General features: G+C 40.9%; 1 protein-coding gene across 1 annotated transcript in view; it reads left to right on the forward strand.

The window, feature by feature from the left end:
* The first annotated feature begins 226 nt into the window (after positions 1–226).
* Positions 227–26,083, forward strand: part of blk (BLK proto-oncogene, Src family tyrosine kinase) — a 38,910-nt gene continuing 13,053 nt past the window's right edge. The window contains exons 1-8 of the mRNA XM_062969539.1: positions 227–805; positions 10,346–10,456; positions 12,201–12,249; positions 16,619–16,712; positions 17,752–17,850; positions 19,780–19,883; positions 20,890–21,036; positions 25,003–25,155. Coding sequence (XP_062825609.1) covers positions 10,352–10,456; positions 12,201–12,249; positions 16,619–16,712; positions 17,752–17,850; positions 19,780–19,883; positions 20,890–21,036; positions 25,003–25,155 — 751 coding nt within the window. The 5' untranslated portion in view covers positions 227–805; positions 10,346–10,351. The remainder of the gene's footprint in view (positions 806–10,345; positions 10,457–12,200; positions 12,250–16,618; positions 16,713–17,751; positions 17,851–19,779; positions 19,884–20,889; positions 21,037–25,002; positions 25,156–26,083) is intronic.

Here is a 26,083-nt window from a genome sequence, read left to right on the forward strand (position 1 = left end):
GATTAGACCTATTGATTCAACTGGACAACCATAAGCCTTGATTTAGCAAGTCAGTATTTTTTTTCCCATGTCAGGAGCGACTTGAGAAACCCCAAGTCACTTCAGGTGTGAGAGAATTGGCCATCTGCAAGGACGTTGCCCAGCGGACACCCAGATGTTTTGATGTTTTTACCATCCACGTGGGAGGCTTCTCTCACGTTCCCACATGGAGCTGGACCTGACAGAGGGAGCTCATCTATGTACTCCCCAGATTCAAACCGGCAACCTTCAGGTCAGCAACCCAACCTTCAAGTCAGCAGTCCGGCTGGCACAAGGGTTTAACCCATTGCACTACCAAGGGTTCCTAGCAATTATTATTTTTCGGGGCAGACCAAGATGGTGATGAACAGAAGTCAATACAGGAAAGTTAAAAATAGCTGTGAACAGTTTGACGATGGTAAACAGAATAGCAGCTTGTTCTAGTCCATTGAGGCTTTGTGGGCAAGCGTTATTTTCCACCGAAGTGGCCACAAGGCTAACGTTAGCTCAGAAGGAACCCAGCAGCTGCTTCACTGGCCCCTGGACCCCGGAGAGCATCATCCGTCCTCCCGGTTGGCTCTTCTGATCTTGTCGGCAGGAAACCACGAACTGACGCAGGCGGGAGGCTTTATTAGGGCATTTTGGTAGACGAGTGACTTTGTCAGATGAAAAAATCCTTATCAAGAGCATAGAAGACTCCAAATGTTTGGTCTTCTTTGGAAGCCGCGGAGAGCTTCTGAGATTCCAGGGGAGATGCTTTGAACCCTGTCGCAAGGAAGACGTCAAGGTGAGAAACTGAACTTGGTGCAAAGTTGCAAACCCATAGCCTTGGCTCTTCCCCAGTGTTGTCTAGGTACAGTAGAGTCTCACTTATCCAACATTTGCTTATCCAACATTCTGGATTATCCAATGCAATTTGCCTCCTGCCCCGATCCACAGCTGTTTCTCTAGGCAGCAAGGATTGAACTTTTTATGGATTTAATTTCTGACAATGTTGTTACTGTAAGTTCGTTTTATGCAATTCTAACTTTATTTGTAGTCAATTTGTTAGCAGCCAATGTTTTTTTAGTCAATGTTTTCAATATATTGCGATGTTTTGGTGCTAAATTACTACCTAACGTTACCGTGTATTGAACTGCTTTTTCTGTCTATTTGTTGTAAAACACGATGGTTTTGGAGCTTAATTTGTAAAATCATAAGGTAATTTTATGTTTAATAGGCTTTTCCTTAATCCCTCCTTATTATCCAACATTTTTGCTTATCCAACGTTCTGCCGGCCCGTTTATGTTGGATAAGTGAGACTCTACTGTAATTGTGATCAAGGGTACATCTACAATGTGATGTTAATGCAGTTTGACACCACTTTAACTGCAGTGGCTCAATGCTATGGAATAGATGGATTTGCAGTTTTATGGTTTTAGGATTCTGTGCTGAATAGTGCCTCACCAAACTATAACTCAGGCCTCTTCTACATTGCCATATATAATCCAGATTATTTTATTTGAACTGGATTATAAAGCAGTGTAGACTTGGGCCTCTTCTACATTGAAATATACAATCCAGATTATCTGCTTTGAACTGAATCATGTGGCAGCGTAGACTCGGATAATCCAGTTCAAAGCAGATAATGTGGATTGTATATGGCAATTTAGAAGGAGCCCGTGTCTACACTGCCGTATAATCCAGTTCAAATTAGATAATCTAGATTTTATATGGAAGTGTAGAAGAGGCCTGAGTTGTAGTTTGGTAAGGCACTAGCACTATCCAGCACAGAATCCTAAATCTGTAAATGTGGGTTATCTACTCTGATAATCTGGATTATATGGCAGTGTAGAATGGTCCTCAAAAGATTACCTAACACTGATCAATGGCAGTCAAAGCGGCATCAAACTGCATTAATTCTACAGTGTAGATGCACCCCAAGACCAGACTCGATTTTCAGGAGTTGGCATTCTAAACTTTATGTTGTTGTGACTGATTTTATTTTCCACCTGTAGAAATGAGAATAATGCCCAAAATGTGCCTTTAAAATCACCTGTCATCTTTTGGTGGTCCCATGAGTTTTGTAGATTTTCTTGGGCAAACAAGAATCAGAATAGAATTGCTCCAGCTTTTCTCTGAAATATAGCTTACGGCACTTGTTATTCTGCGCCGATTGCCCATCCAAGCACTAATCATACCTGGCCCTGCTTAACTTCCAAGATTGGATAGGATTTGGCTGCCTCTGTGTGCTTAGGCCAAATACGCAAGTAAAGGAGCCAACATAGGGTTGTTGTATGTTTTTCGGGGCTGTATGGCCATGTTCCAGAAGTATTCTCTCCTGACGTTTTGCCCACATCTATGGCAGGCATCCTCAGAGGTTGAGGTATGGAGAAACTAAGCAAGGAAGGTTTATATATCTGTGGAAGTTCTTAGGTGGGGGGAAGAACTTTTGTCTGTTGGAGGCCAGTGTGAATGTTGTAATTAATCACCTTTGTTAGCGTTAAATGGCCTTCCCAGGCTCACATCTTGGCCTGGGGGAATCCTTTGTTCAAAGTCATTAGCTGCCCCTGATTGATTTCTGTCCTTACTTAGTTTCTCCATACCTCAACCTCCGAGGATGCCTGCCATAGATGTGGGCAAAATGTCAGGAGAGAATACTTCTGGAACATGGCCATACAGCCCAGAAAACGTACAACAACCCTGTGATCCCGGCCATGAAAGCCTTCGATAACACGGAGCCAACATAGTTCGGTGGTTTGAGCATTGAACTACTTTGGAGCATTGCAGAACGGTTGGATGTTGTTGGGCAAGTCTTACTCTCTTGTCTCCAGAGAAAGGCAATGGCAAGTCCTTTCTGAATAAATGCTGCCAATCATGCCCAGTGAAAGCGTTGCCATACATTGGAAATCACTTGGGCCCACAACAAAGACAACAACTGCAACAAACCTCAGGAAAAATCCCTTCCAGCAACGAAACATTTTGATGTGTTGTCGAAGGCTTTCATGGCCAGAATCACAGGGTTGTTGTGTGTTTTCGGGGCTGTATGGCCATGTTCCAGAAGCATTCTCTTCTGACGTTTCACCCACATCTATGGCAGGCATCCTCAGGGGTTGTGAAATATATTTCATTTCATTTCAATGAAATATTTCATTTTTGTTGTTTGGTGCCTTGATGTTTCTGACTTGATAGGCAAGCCTATCACGTTTCCTTGGCATGATTTATTTGAGGTGTCTGCTTGTGTGTGTGTTGTATTGCTTTCCTCTGAGACTGGAAGATCTATCCATGGTCTCAATGGCTAAGCAAGGAATTAAACCTTGGTCTTCCAGATTCCTAACCAAATACACTATACCAGGCATGGGATGAAGTTTGCCCATGCCTACATGATACAGTGCTTAAAAAAATGCATTTCTGGAAAAGGACTACCATACTCATAAGTATCTAGTGGTTCATGCATCACAGATTCTGAAATAGGAGAAAAAAATTATCCACTTTGTCAGGCAAAAGTTTTTGAAAAGTCGTTCCTTCACAAAGAGAGGAGGAGGAATTCTGCACATGGTCAGAGGCACTGTGTCTTTGGGTGGTTAATGAATCCAACTCATCCATTTCCCAGTATTGTAATTTCTCAAAAGCACCCTTTGAGACCTTTTCCAAAACCCTGCTTAGAATCTCCACTTCTCTCAAACCTGTTCTTGAAAGGTCAGAAAACCCCACTCTTTTATTTCAGCGTTGAGGTGTGGACAGTTTTGAGCTGTTCAAACAGCATTCAGACCCTATAAAAGCCACTAAAAGTATGCACCTTCCCACTCAAACTTAACAACACAGTGCCTCAGGTGTAGCAAATGTCCATGATGGGTTTCCCCATCTCAAAAGTGGGGTAATTTCTCATCTTTGCTACTTTGGGTGAATTTTTGAGTGCCTGGAAGTCAGAATAAATTCAGAGTGACGTGTTACCAACATGATGTTTGTGAAACAGCATTTCCTGTATTGTGGATCATCTAGACCAGGCATGGGCAAACTTTGGCCTTCCAGGTGTTTGGGACTTCAACACCCACAATTCCTAACAGCCTCAGGCCCCTTCCTTTTCCCCCTCAATCACTTAGGCGATCCCTCGTTGTCTGAGTATGATGGCCTTCCAAGTGTAGTGTCTTGGCGGTGGATATGGAGGTGACTGTGGAGTCCTATTCTTGATCCACATGTTCTTCCACAGTGAGGACATTGGTTTCCCGGTAGAAGGCGATCCTGGTCGGGGTTGGCTTGATGCACCTTCCTCTTGACATGTTTCTCCCTTTCGCCCTCCATTCGTGACACGTCTAATTCCACAGCACTGCTGGTCACAGCTGACCTCCAGTTAGAGCGCTCAAGGGCCAGGGCTTTCCAGTTCTCGGTGTCTATGCCACAGTTTTTACGGTTGGCTTTAAGCCCATTTTTAAATCTCTTTTTCTGTCCACCAACATTTTCCTGTCCACCAACATCCATTTTTCATTATTGAGTAGGGAGTATAGTAACTGCTTTGGGAGACAGTGATCGGGTATTCGGACAATGTGGCCAGTCCAGCAGTGTGATGGTGTAGGAGCATCGCTTCAATGCCGGTGGTCTTTGCTCATTTCAGAATGCTGACATTTGTCTGCTGTCATCCAAAGAAATTACAGGATTTTTCAGAGGCAACGCTGATGTGACAAGATTAGTACAAGATCACTATGTCGGATTTTGTATTGGATCACACGTCGGACACTTCCAAACTGTCTAAGACTATGTGATGTATCAGTGAACTATGCATGCAGATCCAAGTAGGGTGGCCTTTTGCAGCTGACAGATAGCAATTTTGTCAGCACTGATTGTTTTCAGATGCTGGCCAAGGACTTTAGGCACTGCACCCAGTATGCCGATCACCACTGGAACCACGTTTACTGGTTTGTGCCAGAGTCTTTGTAGTTCGATCTTTAAATTCTTATATCGTGTCAGCTTTTCCAGTTGCTTCTTGTCAATTCTACTGTCTCTTGGGATTGCAATATCGATGATCCATGTTTTATTATTATATTATTATTGACATTATTATTATTATTATTATTATTATTATTATTATTATTATTGACACAACGACGTTGTATGACACAGCAAACAAGATAGATATGCTGGATTTCGTATCACAAAATCACAAGTCGAGCACTTCCCAAGTGTTTATTATTATTATTATTGCTATTATTATTATATTTATTTATATCCCACTCTTTCTCTCCACAACGGATATCTCTGGAAGAGAAGCCCAGACAACTTCTGATACTTTAGGAGGGAAGATGACTTTTCTCATATATTCAAACCCCCTCTTAATCCCCTTTTCTAATTTCCGATTTTATTTTTTTGCTGCTATATTGTCATAATTTTATTGCACATATAGATGTTGTAGAGCAGGAAATCGCATTCAAAGCACCCCTGACAGATGGCCATCCAGCCTCTGCTTAAAAGCCTCCAAAGAAGGAGCCTCCACCACAGCCCAGGGGAGAGAGTTCCACTGGTGAACAACCCTCACAGTGAGGGCTTCCTGATGTTCAGGTGGAATCTCCTTTCCTGTAGTTTGAAGCCATTGTTCCATTGTGTTCTAGTCTCCAGGGCAGCAGAAAACAAGGTTCCTCCCTCCTCCCTATGACTTCCCTTCACGTATTTGTACATGGCTATCATGTCTCCTCTCAGCCTTCTCTTCTGCAGGCTAAACATGCCCAGCTCTTTAAGCCGCTCCTCATAGGGCTTGTTCTCCAGACCCTTAATCATTTTAGTCGTTCTCCTCTGGACACTTTCCAGCTTGTCAACATCTCCCTTCAACTGTGGTGCCCAAAATTGGACACAGTGTGATTCCAGGTGTGGTCTGACCAAGGCAGAATAGAATAAGGGGGAGCAGGACTTCCCTGGATCTAGACGTTATTCCCCTATTGATGCAGGCCAGAATCCCATTGGCTTTTTTAGCAGCCGCATCACATTGTTGGCTCATGTTTAACTTGTTGTCCACGAGGACTCCAAGGTCTTTTTCGCACACACTGCTGTCAAGCCAGGCGTCCCCCATTCTGTATCTTTGATTTCCATTTTTTCTGCCGAAATGAAGTATCTTGCATTTGTCCCTGTTGAACTTCATTTTGTTAGTTTTGGCCCATCTCTCTAGTCTGTCAAGATTGTTTTGAATTCTGCTCCTGTCTTCTGGAGTGTTAGCTATCCCTCCCAGTTTGGTGTCATCTGCAAACTTGATGATCGTGCCTTCTAACCCTTCGTCTAAGTCGTTAATAAAGATGTTGAACAGAACCGGGCCCAGGACGGAGCCCTGCGGCACTCCACTTGTCACTTCTTTCCATGATGAAGACGACGCATTGGTGAGCACCCTTTGGGTTCGTTCGCTTAGCCAATTACAGATCCACCTAACCATAGTTTTGTCTAGCCCACATTTTACTAGTTTCATGTGTTGTCGAAGGCTTTCATGGCCGGGATCACAGGGTTGTTGTATGTCTTTCGGGCTGTGTGGCCATGTTCCAGAAGCATTCTGGAATGCTTCTGGAACATGGCCACACAGCCCGGAAGACATACAACAACCCTGTTTTACTAGTTTGTTTGCCAGAAGGTTGTGGGGGACTTTGTCGAAGGCCTTACTGAAATCAAGGTATGCTACATCCACGGCATTCCCTGTATCGACCCAACTCGTAACTCTATCGGTCCTCCAGATGTTCCAGGGCATTTCAGAAAGGGAAATGTGCAACTAGAATGAGTTAAGAAGAGCACCAGAAGGTTCTTGTGTTCTCTGTCCTCCAAATTCATGGAATATGTCAGTACTGTATATGATAAGTGTAGCTAGACTGCTTTATGCACAGAGATGGAAGGATATGGCAATACTCATGCAGGCTGGTTGGTTAACGAAGATTCTGGAAGTTGTAGTTTGGTGAGGCACCAGTCCTGTTTGACATAGAAGATGACAGTCTTTGCAAAAGCCTTTGCAAAAAGGACAACATCAATAGCACTGAACTATGCAAGTTAGTGGTCTCAAGCTGCATTCATTCTACCTTGTAGATGCACCCCTATGTAGGGTCGACAAAGAGGCCCATCTGACTATACTCTTGATAACAAGAAAGGCAATAAAAGACAGAAAGGCAACCAATGTTACTGCTTAATTTCCTTCGCTCGTTTCCGCTTGCACAAAACCCTGGAGATAACAGAAGCTATTTTTTGCCCTCTTTCTGTGAAACTCTGCTGGAGTTATCTGATAGGAAGTTTGATGCTCAAAAAGGGAGGCATTTTATTTCATTTTATCTCCATCAAGAAAAAATATTTTCATATGATCAATCTCAGCAGCGCATGGGACATCTCGAAACTGGTATGTCATTAAGCCCATTTAGAGTCAGTGTGGTATAGTGGCCTCCAGATTAGGACTCTGGAGATGAATTCAAGTTCCTGCTCAGCCATGGAAATCCAACAAGTGACCCTGAGCAAGTCGCATTTTCTCAGCCTCTTTGGAAGCTCAAAATGCAATTGGCTTGTTCTTTAAATCTGACTAATAAACATTGGGCTCGTGTTCCTGGCACATTGCTTTTCAGCTATTTGCTTCATTAGAGAAGTAACTGCTGGATCTTATCTTTGTCTTCTCAGAATGGCTCTTTCATGAAGTTCTTCAGTGAAAGAAAGTGCTTCATTTATTCTGACCTTTTGGAACTTTGTTATAACATTGAGAAGCTATGAAAAATCAAAATATTTTTTATACTCAGTCACAGAGTTGGGTGGCAAAGCGAACCAGTGTCTTCCATATGAGGGTGGCAGTGGTGAATTTTCTGCAGATTTTAGTCTGAAAGAAGGAGATTTCCATGTATTTGAAGGGGATAGGGCTAAATACCCTAAAGGTGACAGATTGCATCTGATTGTGGATGCTAAGCAGGACCAGTGTTGGTTAATAGTTGGATGGGAGACCACTGGGAAAACCAGGTACAAGCTGAAAAACTCAGCTTATACTCGAGTATATACAATATACACACACACACACAAACACAAACACACACACACATATAATAGTGTGTGTGTGTGTATATATATATTCCCTATCCTATCTATCTATCATCTTTCTTTCTGTCTATCTATCTGTCTATCTTCTCTATCATACATATATATGTGTGTGTATATATATATATATATATATATTCCTATCCTATCTATCTATCTATCTATCTATCTATCTATCTATCTATCTATCTTCTCTATCATACATACCGTGTTTCCCCAAAAATAAGACAGTGTCTTATATTAGTTTTTGCTCCCAAAGATGTGCTAGGTCTTATTTTCAGGGGATGTCTTATTTTTCCATGAAGAAGAATTCACATTTATTGTCGAACAAAAAAATGAACATTTATTATATACTGTACAGTAGTTGTCATCACAAACCAACATAATCAAACCAGACAAACTGAATCCTGTCAAGAATTTCTTGTTACTACATAAATATAAATAATATAAAATTTTAATACAGTAGAGTCTCACTTATCCAACACTTGCTTATCCAACATTCTGGATTATTCAACACATTTTTGTGGTCAATGTTTTCAATACATCATGATATTTTGGTGCTAAATTTGTAAATACAGTAATTACTACATAGCATTACTGCATATTGAACTACTTTTTCTGTCAAATTTGTTGTATAACATGATGTTTTGGTGCATAATTTGTAAAATCATAACCTAATTTGATGTTTAATAGGCTTTTCCTTAATCCCTCCTTATTATCCAACATATTCGCTTCTCCAACATTCTGCCATCCTGTTTACGTTGGATAAGTGAGACTCTACTGTATATGGATAGCACAGGGAAAAGGTAAAGATATACAATGGGCAAAGGCTGATATAATGTATGCAGAGGCAGTGAGGAAAGATATAGACGTATTCTATTAAAAGGTTGGGGAGCGTTTTCCTTTGTAAGAGACTCACTGCTGCAGATCTGCTCTGCACATTTTCTAATATAATGAGAAATGAGAGTGGTCTGCTGCTGGTCCATCAAGGGGGTTGCAGAGACCTTGTTAAAAAGGGAAAAGTAATTGGGGTTGTTGTATGTCTTTCGGGCTGTGTGACCATGTTCCAGAAGTATTCTCTCCTGACATTTTGCCCACATCTATGGCAGGCATCCTCAGAGGTTGTGAGGCATGGATAAACTAGGAAAGGAAAAAATATATATATATATATCTGTGTAGAGTCCAGGGTGTGGCAAGAGTCCTTTGTCACTGGGAAGCCAGCATTAATGTTTCAGTTAATCACCCTAATTAGCATTGGAAAGGTTTTTGTCTCTTGCCTGGGGGCATCCTTTGTTCAGTTAATAGCCCTCCTTGGGGCTCCTCTGCCCTCAGAGTGTTGCTTCCCATCTACTGTTTTGATTTTAGAGTTTTTTTTAATACTGGTAGCCAGATTTTGTTCATTTTCATGGTTTCCTCTTTTCTGTTCAAGTTGTCCACATGCTTGTGGATTTCAATGGCTTCTCTGTGTAGTCTGACATGATAGTTGTTAGAATGGTCCAGCATTTTTGTGTTCTCAAATAATATCCTGTGTCCAGGCTGGTTCATCAAGTTCTCTGCTATGACTGATTTCTCTGGTTGAATTAGTCTGCAGTGCCTTTCATGTTCTTTGACTCTTGTTTGGGCGCTGCATTTGGTGGCCCCTATGTAGACTTGTCTACAGCTGCATGGTATACGGTAGACTCCTGCAGAGGAGAGAGGATCCCTCTTGTCTTTCGCTGACCGTAGCATTCGTTGGATTTTCTTTGTGGGTCTGTAGATAGTTTGTAGGTTGTGTTTCTTCATCAGTTTGCCTATGCGGTCAGTGGTTCCCTTGAACCACTGGTTTCCTAAGAACACCTTTCCTCTGGGTGGATCTTTGTCTTTACTCTCATGGCTTGCTCTTGGCCTTACAGACCTTCTGATGTCCATGGCCTGGAGAGCTCAGTTTAGGTGGTTTAGTTCACCTTGGAGGAGGTGAGGTTCTCAGCTTCTTTTTGCACGGTCCGCCAGGGCTTTAATTGTGCTTCTTTTTTTACTTGAGTGATGGTTGGAGTTTTTATGAAGGCATCTATCTGTGTGTGTAGGTTTTCTGTAAACTGTGTGGCCCAATTGTTGATTGGAAAAGTAATTATTTCATCTTATTTAAGTGTCCGTGGTGAACTATAAATCCTTGGGGTGGGGAGGGGGTGTTGTTCAACAACACCAGGATTATTATGTGGGACAATGTCCCCATTCTCCAAACCCCAGTGTTCCACCTTGGTCCTCCCTTCTGTGCTTCTTTATTTGCCTAGAAAACTAACAGAAGTTTGTTCTGTTTCCACCTTGTTTGCATTTCCTTCAGGGCAGGATGGGTCTGCATGGAAGCAAAACCAACAACACCATCGTGCGTCAGAGGAACAATTCAATATATAAGCTGAGACCTAAAAAGAAAGTGCCACCACCTGCACCACCGGTAGTACATCTTCTTCATGATCAGGAGACCAGGCATGGGAAAACCTCTAGATATCGGGGAACTCTAATATCCATCAGCCCCAGCCAGGAGAGTTCTAAAGTTTTGGGCCAGGACTCTCTTCTCCAGTTTTTATCCCTTTCAAAATAAGCTACCTAGCAAGTTTACTAGATGACTACTTACCTGTCTATGAGTGCATCTGCACAATATTTTATTTATTATTTATTTACAGTATTTATATTCCGCCCTTCTCACCCCGAAGGGGACTCAGGGCGGATTACAATGAACACATATATGGCAAACATTCAATGCCAACAGACAAACAACATATATAGACAGACACAGAGGCATTTAACATTTTTTTTCCAGCTTCACGATTCCGGCCACAGGGGGAGCTGTTGCTTCACTGTCCACTAGTGGCTGTACTTCCTCATTCCTTTCCTCGTGTTTTGCTGGCAGTTTTATGATGTTGTAAATTAGTTAAATTAGCCTCCCACATAAAGCGTACCTAAATTTCCCAACTTGACAGATGCAACTGTCTTTCGGGGCTGCATAGGTCAACAGCAAGTCGGGTTATTTAATGGTTGGGGGCTTAACCTGACCCGGGCTTTGAACTCATGACCTCTTGGTCAGTAGTGATTTATGTCAGGGGATGATGGGGTGCAGAGTGGATTCCAAAATTCATCATCCCAGTCTCACCTCCTTCTCCAGACTGTATTCCCATGCAGAGAATCAGCACTGGTCAAGAAACACTTCAGCAGGTGTAGGGGTCAGTTGAAAATCAACTGTTGTTAAACTTTATTTACAAATCTATTTACAGTTGCATTTCTCGGCTTCAGAGCATAGCATTCATAGTCCACCTCCAGCGAATGCTCAACGTCAAACAACACAGATAAGATAAGCAACATACGTTCCTCCGTCCAGAGGAAGTTCCAACCCTCAAAGGCAGGAAATCAATCCTGATAGGTCACAGTAATCACAACAGGCTGTCAGTCAAAACTAGCCTGCTGTTAACTATTTCATTACTGAAAATACACACTCTAGCTCATCAGCAGTAAACACTTGATTTACATTTCATACAAATACAACCATACTCCAACAATTTATTGCAGCTGGTTACTAGTCAGCTGCGCCACAGCCCGGCCCCAATAGAATTGATGCAGTCTGACACCGCTTTAACTGCTATGGCTCAATGCTATAGATACTTGGAGTTGTAGTTTAGTGAGGTACCAGCACTCTTTGGCAGATAAGATCAAAGATCCTTGCAATACTACAACTAATAATTCCATAGTCTTGTGCCATGTCAATGAAAGTGTTGTCAAACAGTATTAAGTCTAGAGTTTAGTTGCACCCAAGATCTGGCATCCTGTAAGTGATGCCTGTCTAAGTCAGGTTGTTGGCATTTAGTGCATAACATATATTTGTCACACATGAGTTACTTGCTGATTGGTACTAAAGCATTTGCATAAAGTAAATACAGTTAATCATGGGAATCAGTTAATTACCAGAGTGTCGAATGATGCTCTCAGTGGAACACTTGGCAATGATATGCAAATAGTTGCTTGGTTGTGCGATTGGGAGAAAAGACGGAGTCTTGGCAGACAAGGCTAAAGACCTTGGAAAACTACAACTCAGTTATTCCATAGCATTGAGGTATAGCAATTAAAGTGAGGTCAGACTGCATTCATTCTGTGGTGTAGATGCGTTCTGAAACAGTAATGCTTGATTTCCTTCTTTCCTTCCAAAGATCAAACCAAACCCATCTTCTGCTTCTGCTAACCAGGCTTCGAGCAATGGTAAGTATTTATTTACTGATTTGCTTATTTATTCTAGTGGCTCCCTGCCTTATCCACAAATAAACAGCGGAGCAAAGGGAAGGAAAAAGAACAAAATGAAATAGAACATGAAAGAAAAGCAGCAGGAGGAGAGAAAACATGAAAGCAATTCAGGATTTTTTAGGTTGATGTTACAGTTCAAGGGTGAAACATCTCATCATCATTATTGTTGTTATGTGCCTTCAAGTTGTGGGTAATTATTTTGGCAAGATTTATTAAGAGAGGGGTTGTCATTGCCTAAAAGAGTGTGACAAAGTCACCCAGGACATTTTTATGGCTGAGCAGCGATTTGAACCCTGGTCTCCAACATCATAGTCCAGTTCTCAACCTTATTCTCCATCTTCATCGTTATGATCCTGCACCTTGTTGATGGGAAGCTTCCCACCAGAGTGGAAATTATCTATCGGACAGATGCAAGCTATTTAACCTCAGCAGACTGAGAGCCAAAACCAAGGTCATCACAACATCTATATAGAACTCCAATATATAGATGATAATATAGTCTGTGCTCATTCAGAACAAGACCTACAAACCAATCTAAACACCTTTGCAGAAGCATATGAAAAGCTTGGTCTCTCACTGAACATTGAGAAAACCAAAGTGCTCTTTGAGTAGGCACCAGCCAATCCCTCTGCAAGGCCAGAAATACAGCTTAATGGTGTAACATTGAAAAATGTTGACCATTTCTGCTACCTTGGCAGCCATCTCTCCACAAAAGTGAACATTGACACTGAAATACAACACTGTCTGAGCTCTGCGAGTGCAGCACTGAGTGTTTGAGGATTGGGACATTCATAGGTACACCAAGATGCTTGTCTGTAAAGTTGTCCTCCCAACTTCGTTATACGCCTACAAAACGTGGACCATCTACAAACATCACTCTCGACTTCTGGAACTATTCCATCAGTGTTGCCTCTGAAAAATCCTTCAAATCTTTTGGGAAGACAGGCAGACAAATGTTAGCATTCTGGAAGAACAAGACAACTAGCATTGAAGCCATGGTCCCCCGCCACCAACTTCGCTGGACTGCCAACATTGTATGAATGCCTGATCACCATCTCATAAAGCGGTTACTCTACTCCCAACTCAAGAATGGAAAACGGAAAGTTGGTGGACAGGAAAAGAGATGTAAAGAAGGGTTTAAAGCGAAGCTTAAAAACTGTTTCATAGACACTGAGAACTGGGAAGACCTGGTCTCTGAGCGCTCTGACTGGAGGTCAGCTGTGACCAGCAGTGCTGTGGAATTCGAAGAGGCACAAATGGAGGGCAAAAGGGAGAAATGAGTCAAGAGGAAAATTTGACAAGCCAGCTCTTGTCAGGACTGCCTTCCATCTGGAAACCAATGTCCTCACTGCAAAAGACCATGCAGATCAAGAATAGAATACAGTCACCTACAGACCCACCACCAAGACCCTACCCTTTGAAGGCAATTGCTAATGATGATGATGATGCTATAGACCAGGGGTCCTCAAACTTTTAAAGCAGAGGGCCGGTCCACAATCCTTCAGACTGTTGAGGGGCCAAATTATCATTTGGAAAAAAAAAGAACAAATTCCTATGCACATTGCACATATCTTATTTGTAGTGCAAAACAACAACAATGACAATGAAAGATTATTATTTATTATAATTATTTAAAAATGAAAATAATTTTAACCAACATAAACCTATCAGGATTTCAGTAGAAAGCGTGGGCCTGCTTCTGGCCAATGAGATAGTCAGGTTGTTGTTGTGTGTCTTCAAGTCATTTCAGACTTTGGGCAAGCCTAAGTCCAAAATTATTTATTTTATTCATTTACTACATTTATTTACTACATTTATATCCCATCCTTCTCACCCCAAAGGGAACTCAGAGCAGCTGTACGTACATACAATATATTATATTATTAGCATAGCACAATATTAGCATTATATATTACTATATTCAACTATACCACTATACTGTATATTATATGTAATATATAACATATAATTAATATTATTATATGGTATTATTATTAGTATTATATTGTATAAAATGATAATATTATTATCAATATCATATGTATATAGTAAAAGGTAAAGGTTTTCCCCTGATGTTAAGTCCAGTCATGTCTGACTCTGGGGGTTGGTGCTCATCTCCATTTCTAAGCCGAAGAGCCGGCGTTGTCCGTAGACACCTCCAAGGTCATGTGGCCACTGGCATGACTGCATGGAGCGCCATTACCTTCCCGCCGGAGTGGTACCTATTGATCTACTCACATTGGCATGTTTTCGAACTGCTAGGTTGGCAGGAGCTGGGGCTAACAGCGGGCGCTCATTCTGCTCCCGGGATTTGAACCTGCGACCTTTCAGTCTGCAAGTTCAGCAGCTCAGTGCTTTAACACACTTCACCACCGGGGTTCCCCATATGTATATACAATATTTTATATTATTAAAACTGATATAAAATATTATATTATAAATGAGGGCGGGGGCCAGGTAAATGACCTTGGAGGGCCGCATCCGGCCCCCGGGCCTTAGTTTGGGGACCCCTGCTATAGACTTTGTAAAACTACAACTCCTCTGGCTGCGAAGCCAAAAAGCCCTCCCTAAACAGCAAATCTTAGGATTCTGTAGGACGTTGCCATGGCAGCTAAAGTGGAATCATAATGCCATAATGGCATAATGTGAGAGGCCCCCTGGAGAGGTGCTTGATTGGCACTTCTGCTTCAAAGAATGAGAAATCTACCCTGAGTTCTTGGCTCAGCAAACAAGGTTTTGCACTTTTCTGGCGCGACTCCTCCAATAAATCCGAAAAGAAATAAGAGCCCAGCTCTGTTCTCACAAAACCACACATTATTCCTGAGACATGTGACTTTGTGATGAAAAGGAGGACGCAGGCGGGTGGCTTTGTTTGAAAAGGTCAGATGGAGTAAGATTTAAAACTATCTGTCTCCTGGGCGTCTATATTTAGATTGGTTTCTGCATTCATTAAAGGCTCAGGTCATATAAAAGCTGTTCGTGTTTTTCCTAGGCTTAAAGGAGTCACATTTGTATTTTTTTTCCCTAAGGCATGCACCTACACTATGGAATTAATGCATTTTGACAGCATTTTAACTACGGCGGCTTAATGTAACTGAATCATGGGAGTTGTAGTTTTGCAAGGTCTGTAGCCTTCTCTGCCAAAGAGGGTGAATGCCTCAACAAATTCCAAATTCCAAACTACAACAAATTACAAATTTCAAAATTCCATAGCATTCCATAGCATTGAGCCATGTCAGTCAAAGTGCTGTCAAACTATAAATTCTACAGTTTAGATTCACCTTGAGTCAATTGGAATCCCAATTGCTTAATGAGGAATAGAAATGGACAAGTGCTGATTCTAGCTAGGGAATGAGATCTTCAGAGGAAGGACTGAATACTTTGAATCCCATTTGGGAAGAAAGCAGTCTATAAATCAAATCAATCTATTTATCTATCTATCTATATAAAAGAGTGATGGAATCCTGGCGACCGCCAAAACAACAAAACTAAACACCCCACAACCTCGAAAATTGACAACACAACCCTTCATCCACGCCTCTAGGTTGATACAACAAAAAGAAAAGAAAAATAAAGTCCTAATTAGAGGGAGAGGAAGAATTGTTTTTATCCAATTGCTGCCAGTTAGAAGGCTAAACTCCACCCACTTGGTCTCCTAGCAACCCACTCACCCAGAGGACAGGCAGAGTTGAGCCTCACTTAGGCCTCTTCCACACTGCCTATAAAATACAGATTATCTGATTTCAACTGGATTACATGGCAGTGTAGACTCAAGGCCCTTCCACACAGCTATATAACCCATTTATAATCTTATATTATCTGCTTTAACTGGATTATCTGGACTCCACATTTACCGTTTACCTTAACTACCATCAATTCCTCAATACTTTATTTCCCATACCACCATACTTCGCCACAGCAACGCGTGGCCGGGCACAGCTAGTCTATAATAAAGATATACAGTAGAGTCTCACTTATCCAAGCTAAACGGGCTGGCAGAAGCTTGGATAAGTGAATATCTTGGATAATAAGGAGGGATTAAGGAAAAGCCTATTAAACATCAAATTAGTTTATGATTTTACAAATTAAGCATCAAAACATCATGTTATACAACAAATTTGACAGAAAAAGTAGTTCAATACGCAGTAATGTTATGTTGTAATGACTGTATTTACGAATTTAGCACCAAAATATCATGATATATTGAAAACATTGACTACAAAAATGGCTTGGATAATCCAGAAGCTTGGATAAGCGAGGCTTGGATAAGTGAGACTCTACTGTACTTGAATCAATTATTTACTCCAGGGCTTTTTTCATGCTACAGGCAAACACTGTGTAATTGCACAACATGATTTTGTACCATCAAGTGAACGGGATCTGCCATTGACAGCAGGTGAAAGATTTGAAGTCCTTTGCAGGTAAGCATCTATGTTCAGATTATTATTATTATTATTATTATTATTATTATTATTATTATTATTATTATTATTATTATTATTATTATTATTACACTATACAGAATTTCCCCTGTCTTCTTCTTAAAGGTTTTAGCATACCATCAGAAAAATGAGTTCAAACATTGCCAATGAGAACTCACTAACTGGTCTCCTTATGAGGAACCAACAGATCAAATTTTATAAGATTTATTTATTTACTTACAGTATTTATTTTCCGCCCTTCTCACCCCGAAGGGGACTCAGGGTGGATCACAATGTACATATATATGGCAAACGTTCAGTGCCATTAGACATACGACATAAAGACACAGATACAGAGGCAATTTAACATTTTTCCAGCTTCTGGCTTCATGAGCGTATGCTCGATTCCGGCCACACGGGAGCTGCTGCTTCATCATCCACTTGCGACACCGAGTCCTTGATGGAGTACTTCCTCATTCTTCCACACACTGCTGGACATTTTTATGATGTTGTAAATTAGTTAAATTAGCCTCCCCACAGAAAGCGGTACCTAAATTTCCTAATCGACAGATGCAACTGTCTTTCGGGTTGCTTAGTAAACAATGAGCTAGGCTATTTAATGATCGGGTGCTCAATCCGACCCAGGCTGGCTTCGAACTCATGACCTCTCGGTCAGTAGTGATTTACTGCAGCTGGCTACTAACCAGCTGTGCCACAGCCCGGCCCTTATTTATTTAAGATCATTAAATAAATCTGCCTATGTCTCTTTCTGTTGGAAATGAAATGAACACAGCTTAGGTTGGCTTTATATTGTAGAATCAATGCAGTTTGATACCGCTTTAACTGTGGCATCCTGGGAGTTGTAGTTTGATGAGGTGCCAACACTCTTTGGCACATAACTCCTTTTAAAGCTACAGCTCTCTGGATTTATAGCAGTATCAAACTGAATTCATCCTACAGTCTGAATGCACCCTTGGTCACTTTTTATTTCAGCATGCATTGTGTATCCATTTATTTAGTTTTTCTGCTTTCTTCACAGCAACGGGGACTGGTGGCTAGCAAAATCACTTACCACCAAGAAGATAGGCTACATTCCTAGCAATTTTGTGGTCCGGTTCAACAGCCTAGAAGAAGAAAAGTAAGTCTGGGAGGAGCACATAGGATATCACACCAGCTAAAACCTGTCCTTTTCGCCTGATGCTTTGGAGAAATTTATTATTTTAAAGCAGGTTTCCGGCCCTCATGGTTGTGCTATATGAAATTTTGCAAATAATGTAATACACGCAGAGAAATAATAAAATATACCCAGCTCCATCAAAATGCAGACTGCAGTTGAGACACTGAGTTTGCATCGTCACCATAGAATTAAAGTAGCTTGAGCTGCCATGGCTCAATGCTATGGGATTCTGGAAGTTGTAGTTGTCAGAGTAATGCGCGCAGCGTAGCAGCAGATGTATGATGTCAGTGGAGCGCAGAACGATGGGACGTCAGAGACGAAGTAAAAAGTATGTACAAAGTTTACTGAACAAGACAAACAGACTTGCAGACAATGGACATAAGACTTTCAATCTAGACAAACAGCACAGATCTTCTCAGCAGGCAGAAACAGATCTCATCTGATGCAATCAGCTATATACAAACACACTTGTAGTCTGGACACTCCTATCTGGCTCCAGCCACATATCCAAGGTCAATACAGCTTCTTACCAAATTAACTCTTTACACACTATAGCATTTCCTGGATGATGCAATACATGCTAGACACAAATTTCATTTAAACACTACTAATACACAAATCCCACATTAACAGTAGTTTGGTGAGGCCCCAGGACTCTTAGGCAGAGAAGGCTGAAGACCTTGTAAAAATGAGCCATTGAGCCATGGCAGTTAGAGCGGTGTCAAACTGCATTGATTCCACTGTGTAGATGCACCCTTGGAAAGGTAGTCCTGGAGAAATAGGTAAGATCTTCAGATGTAAAGACACACCCTTAAATGGTCGTTGTTGTTTATGACTTATGGTGAACCTATGGCGAATGCCTCCAAGTTGCCTTTTGGCTTCTGAGTAACCCATGGCAAGGAATACTCATAGAATCATAGAATGATAGAGTTGGAAGAGACCTCACAGGCGATCCAGTCCAACCCCCTGTCAAGAAGAAGGAAAATGACATTCAAAGCACCCCTGACAGATGGCCATCCAGCCTCTGTTTCAAAGCCTCCAAAGAAGGAGCCTCCAACACACTCTGGGGCAGAGAGTTCCAATGCCAAACAGTGTTAGGGATTCAGGAAGGGGAGCAGGAAAGTGTTCATGAATCTGAGGGTGAGTTGGAATCTGAGGAGGAGATTTTGCAAGTATCCACATTTCAGGAGAGGCGAAAGGAAACAGACCATAGACGTCGTTCAGCTAGATCAGCTGCCAGAAATGCAGCTGAGTAATTAGGAACTGCCCTAGCAGCTGTGAGGGGACTCAGGGCTATAAAGCAGAAGCAGGTGCAGCCAGCTCTTGCTGGTAACAAACTGACTCTTTGCTCCCCTTGTGCCTGCTTCAAGTCTTCATCTGGGAAACTGCTCCTAAGGATTTATTGCTGTTTCTTTGTCTGAAGTAAGACTACTATTTGATTTTGGAATTTAACAGAGACTAAGAACTGTACTTGCCCTAAGACTTCCTTGCTTCCTTTTGCATTATTCCACTGAGTGTGCTATACTTTATGTTTTGCTGAAGTAAAGCAGTTTTCATTTACTTACCACAGTGTTTTAAGGTTGTTCTTGAAAGACAAAACAGGACAAACAGCTCAGAGGTTGTTTTTCCAGTTTTTCCCATTCCTTCTTCTGAAATATAACCTACAGCTCCCAAGACTTTTTATTGGTCTTCCATCCACTTCCTAACCAAGGCTGACCTTACTTAGCCTCCAAGAGCAAATGGGATCTGATGCTTTTAGTCGGAAAAAGGCACGAAGTTGTACTTGTTAGGGATGTAGATCCATGGGGAAAGGTAGGTAAGAAAGAGTAGTTATCATCATCATCTACCTGAGGCGCTTCAGTAGGAAAATGTTTCTCTTTTCTTTCTCAGGTGGTTTTTTAAAGGCCTCAGCCGAAAAGAAACCGAACGCTTCTTGATGGCACCGCGCAATGCGGTGGGTTCGTTTCTGATCAGGGAAAGTGAGACAACTCCAGGTAAGATGACGGAAAAATGCTTTTCCAAGTTCGACAAGTGTCTTCGAGGGACTATATTTTAATTCCATGCTGATGTCACATTGATTCTCCCATGGAGAGGGGCCGGGCTGTGGTGCAGGTTGGTAAGCAGCTGCTGCAATAAATCACTCTGACCATGAGGTCATGAGTTCGAGGCCAGCACCCGTCAATTAAAAATAAAATATAGCCCCTGCTCGTTGCTGACCTAGCAACCCAAAAGATAGTTGCATCTATCAAGTAGGAAATAAGGTACCACTTATAAAGTGGGGAGGCAAATTTAACTAATTTACAACACTGGAATGAGGAAGTGCCGTCAGAGTGGATGATGAAGCAGCTGCTCCCCCCTGTGGCCAGAATCGAACATCCCCTCAGGAGAAGGTTAAATTGCCCCTGCGTCTGTCTGTCTGTCTGTCTGTCTCTGTCTGGTTCGATGTGTTTATGGGCATTGAATGTTTGCCCTATATGTATATAATTTGATCTGCTCTGAGTCCCCTTCGGGGTGAGAAGGGCGGAATATAAATACTGTAAATAAATAAATACAATAAATAAAAGTAGGTTCATGGTATCCCTTCCCAGGGAATGATTTCCTTGTATATTGATTCCTCACCACAGATTCAGCCATTCACAGCTTGACAATATATATTGTTAAGAACAGAAAACAAAAGCTAAACCTTATTTTGTCATTTTATATAAGGCACACCATTTTACTACACCATTGTATATCACGGGACTTGTGAGAGCATGGATTTTGATACAAGCTGAGCATTCGCTATACGGAATTCTGAAATCAGAAATGTTCCAAAAGTTGAAATTATCCATAGGGGTGGCTGAGAGAGTGAGACCTTTGCTTTCTGATGGTTCAATGCACAAAATGTTATTTCATGCACAGATACGAATGGATATTCAACCTGTATCCACAGCAGATCCTGGGATCAAATGTCAGTGGATAGCAAAATCCTAATGTGCATTCTCTTCTTTTCCCACCTAGATGCCTTTTCCCTTTCCATCAGAGACAGCACTTCTCAAGGGGATGTCATCAAGCATTACAAGATTCGGAAGATGGACAACGGCGGGTATTACATTTGCCCCAAGGCCATGTTCTTTTCACTACCGGAGCTTGTCAAGCATTATTCTGGTGAGTAAAGATAAGTGCGCCAACATGGTGCTATGGTTTGAACGCAGGATGCTCAGAGGAAGACAAAGGTGATGGGTTTCGAGTAGCATGAGAAGAATACATGGAAGGACCTCTCCAAGGTGCTGCAGGCTTTGATGTGGGAGAAATATAGTCCAGTTCCTTTAAAACTGAATACTGGAGTGGATTCATGTCCCACTAACATGGGGAAACTACCAGCAGCATCCAATATCATATCGAGGAATGACCCAATTAAGGGTGTATCTACATTGTATATTATATATAGGAGATTAATTAAATATATACAGTTGCAAAATATAGGAGCCCCCGATGGTGCAGTGGGTTAAACCGCTGAGCTGCTGAACTTGCTGGCTGAAAGGTCAGCAGTTCAAATCTGGGGAGCAAGGTGAGCTCCTGCTGTTGGCTCCAGCTTTTGCCAACCTAGCAGTTTGAAAACATGCAAATGTGAGTAGATCAATAGGTACCTCTCCAGTGGGAAGGTAACGATGCTCCATGCAGTCATGCTGGCCACATGACTTTGGAGGTGTCTATGAACAACGCTGGCTCTTCAGCTTAGAAATGGAGATGAGCACCAACCCCCAGAATCAGATATGACTGGACTTAATGTCAAGGGAAAACCTTTACCTTTACCTACACTGTAAAATGAATGCAGTTTGCCACGACTTAACTCAGTGCAATAGAATCCCGGAAGCTGAAGTTTGTCAAGCACTCTTTGGCAGATAAGGCTCAAAACCTTGTAAAACTGTAACTCCCATGATTCCATAACATTGATCCATGGCAGTTCAAGTGGTGGATGGCCATCTGCCGGGAGTGCTTTCAGTGTGTGTTCCACATGAAATAATAATAATAATAATAATAATAATAATAATAATAATAATAATAACAACTTTATTTTTATACCCCGCCTCTATCTCCCCAAAGGGGACTCAGGGTGGCTTACATGGGGCCAAGCCCGAATAAAAACAACAGCAATGTAAAACACAAAAATAGACAAAAGACATGCACAATTATAAAAATTTAAACATTAACCAATAAAAACAAATGACAAGAACTAATAAAAACATGGATTAAAACGGAGAGGTTGTAAAAGTAGACTGGGTAAGGTGAATGGGGGTAAATTGGATGTTGGATTACCCTTAGGATCTTTCCAACTCTATGGATCTATGTATGTATCACTATTTTTGATCCTAGTTATAAATGTCATTTCCTAATTGGTTCTATCATAAAAACATGGAAAAGGTTTATTAAACTGACAAAACTGTTTTGCGAGAGGAACATCCTGCAGCACATTTTGCTCTAGTTTTTCAATGAATATCTCTTTGAGTCTCAACCAATTCAACCTAGTTTGTGGCAGCCACAAAAATGAAGTTTATAGAGTAGAACAACTATTTTCAAAGTATCATGCAATTAAACAGGAAATGACACTTTCAAACCAGGAACAGATTTTTTTTTTCTCCAAATTTTGTAACATAGTCTTATCAGTCGAGATAATGCTCAGAAGTTGTTTGATTGCTGGAAAGGATCCAAACCAAGTTCTCTTGCACAAAATAGAGAAGTTCACTTGGCCAGAGACTGGCAGTCAATGAATATGGAAATAGCAGTGCTTGTATATTTGGTCTATTTAAATGGAAGAATCAAACCTCAGGTGAAGCCTTCTCCACTGTGTTGAGAGGAGAAAATGATATCTTGCAGAATTTGGGCAAAGTCTTTTTTGGACTACAACTCTCAGAACCACTGATTCTGCATCAACTCACATTTGTTTCTGTTTTGTAGTGACTATACATCCTTATTATATCAAAGGAAGAGTACAATCTTATTTTATTTACTTTTATTTACTTTGTTTTATACCCCACCCTCTCTCCCTCATTGAGGGAATCTGAGCAACTAACACTCGGCAACAATTCAATCCTGTTCGAACCTAGGATAGTACAAACTCAAAATAAATATACTGGTAAATCAAACACAGAAATTTTAACATCTCATATAAGACAACAGTGCATAATAAAAAAGGAGGTATAAAAATCAGCTATCTTACATCACACATTTCTCCTTTGGGTACATTTACACTGTAAAATGAATACAATTTGGCACCATTTGGACTGCCATGGCTCAATGCTATGGAACCATGGGTGTTGTAGTTTAGTGAGGAATCACTGTTCTTTGGCAGAGAAGATTAATAATGCTGTAGAACTACAACTCTCATGATTTCATAGCATTGAGTCATAGCAGTTAAAATTGTATTAAACTACTTTAATTCTATCATGTAAATCAATGGTTCTTTTTTTTCATGAACAAACCATTTATTTATATGTACAGATGAGAAGATATGTACACATTGATCAATTGTCTGAATAACAGAATGTAACTTTTTTCATACATGGTAACAGCGGCCAGGATATGTATTGCCAAACTATGGAAAACACAAAAAATTCCCACACTAGAAACATGGATGCTGAAGCTAATTGACATCAAAAACATGGATTTATTAACACAAAAAGTGTCACAGAGTATCTCGCCACGACAATGGACCGACTGGAACAAATTGAGACAGTATTTGTTAAGAAGCAATATAGAACTTTTGTGACTACAGCCTAAAAAAGCTCTTAGACTTTAGGTTATTTACAACGACCTGCTGAAAATATCAAATCTTGAATGGATGTTGTACACAAGCAGTGCAGAGGAGCTGGAAGTGGATACAGGGGTTTGCTTTGGTTTTTGTTCTTGTTTTCTTGAGCTTTTACTCCATTGTAATTTTTTTTCTTCTTCTATGTTTTTTTCCTTTTTCCTTTTTCTTTTTTTTCTTTTATGTACATACTAAAATCACAAATAAAATACTCAAAAAAAATTAGAATGTATACACTACTAAAAACAGCAATGAAGTAATGAAAACGAATAGCCAGACACATTGCAATATCATGATTTCAAAGTACATATAATGCAATATATAGTTAAAATGAATACTTTTCACTAAAATTCAAGTCCATTTACTTGGCTGAATAAAATCCCTTTTTGTCCTTTATTTTTGAATGGTTAAATATAAGACCAGGGAAATATTTTACTCTCCAAAATATATATCCTTCCAACCTCATTTAGATATCAAATTTGTGTTGTCAAATGCTTTCATGGCTGGAATCACTTGGTGGCTGTAAATCAATGGTTTTCAACCTGGGGTCCCCTGATGTTTTTGGCCTACAGCTTCGAGAAATCCCAGCCAGTTTACCAGCTGTTAGGATTTCTGGGAGTTGAAGGCCAAAAACATCTGGGGACCCCAGGTATATGTATACCTATGTATGCCTTGATATGGCTTTGGGCATCCTATGAAATGAAGCAGCTGATGTTCGAATGCTGATAGATGGAGATGCAGTAATATCAATGTGGAATTATCCAGACAAATGCACCTTCTAATGTAAAAGTAATTGCACTCCAGCAAAATAGGAACAGGAAAAGGAATAGTGTTCCATGAAGGGAATAATTGGGGACCTCCCATTTTTCACTTGCATTCCTTTGGCAACATTGCCTGTCCCTTTCCCTTGGATGCCTAAATTGGATCTTTAAATGCTCAACTAAAGCTTTAAGTTATTGCAATACTACACATCTGAATCTGATGCAAAACCTGAATTGGGAGGCGGAATGACTTCATTTTGACCCTTGGCATAGCTATGCCTTTGGAGTTGGAAGACTTGCGATCTAGAAAAGTAACTTCTACAAGTTCTTTTCTTTCCCTCCTCTCCTTACAGTGATCTCTCCACATTTTCTGGAGCTAAGGGCATAGAAGTGAAAGCAAATTTGGATTAAAACAAGTAACTTTTCCAAGTGCCTCTGCTCTGGAAAATACAATTGCAAGCAAAAGGCAAGCGATAACAGTGCTGTGCAGCAACCTGTGAAAACCAATCTCTTTTTTCCCCTTCTCTATTGCAATCTCTTTTATTCCTTCCAATGCTCACTCAGTTCATCAAGGTGGTTTATGCCAGAGACTCAGAGAACCCTGCATCTCTCTGACTCCACAAATCCCTTGGGCCACAGATGAATGGGAAATCCCTCGGTCGACCCTGAAGCTGATCAAGAAGTTGGGATCTGGACAGTTTGGAGAGGTGTGGATGGGTAAGTGTTTCCACACATATGTCTTCCATATCCACCAGAACTGAATGCTAAAGTTCTGGAATATCAATGCCATGGTATTTCTGATTTTTGTGTATTTCTCCTGAAATCTGAGCAGTAGGGAAAGTTGTGAGGAAGAAACCCAACTCATTTGACCCGCCATCAAGACCGACACATTAGTTCGAGATTAACTCTCTCTCGAAGCCAAGATGACTAGCCTTGGACATATCATAAGATGACTTTATTCAGTCAAAAAAACAGTTGTTATGTAGCTTCAAGGAAATGTTACCATGTAGGGTAATCCTACCATTCAGTTTTTATGTTTAGTTGTATTTGGACAAGATTTATTCAGAGGCTGTTTGCATTCTTCTAAGGCTGTGAGAGAGTGAATTGCCCAAATAGATTTCTGTAGCTGGGCATGGATTTGAACCTTGGTCTCCCAGAATCATAATTCATTATTTTAACCATTACACCAAGGTGACTCACAAAAGATATGAATGCCTAGTAAAGTTGAACAGAGCCATAAAACAACAACAATATATTGCAGAAGGTGTGGCATTACTCTTCTCACTCCACAACCTTAATGTTACTTAATTATGTTTTAATTATCGTGGAAACTGTGGCATCACTAAAGGAATGCAGAGGGTGTAAAGCACACCAGTAACACCATCAGAGTGGGAGACACCAAAAGGACTCCCTATACAATGTTTGTGCAACAGAAATAATAATAATAGCTGCAAAAGGCCACCCTCCTCAGATCGGCATGCATTATTTGCCCATACATCACATCGTACTAGACATTTGGGAAGTGTTTGACGTGTGATCCAATACAAAAGCCAGCATAGTGATCTTGTTTGCTGTGCACTTGTGTTGTCCATCAAGTAATAATAACAATAATAACAACAACAACAACCCTACTGGGATCTGCGTG

The sequence above is a fragment of the Anolis carolinensis genome, chromosome 1, assembly GCF_035594765.1.
Source record: "Anolis carolinensis isolate JA03-04 chromosome 1, rAnoCar3.1.pri, whole genome shotgun sequence".
Taxonomy (NCBI): Eukaryota; Metazoa; Chordata; class Lepidosauria; order Squamata; family Dactyloidae; genus Anolis; species Anolis carolinensis.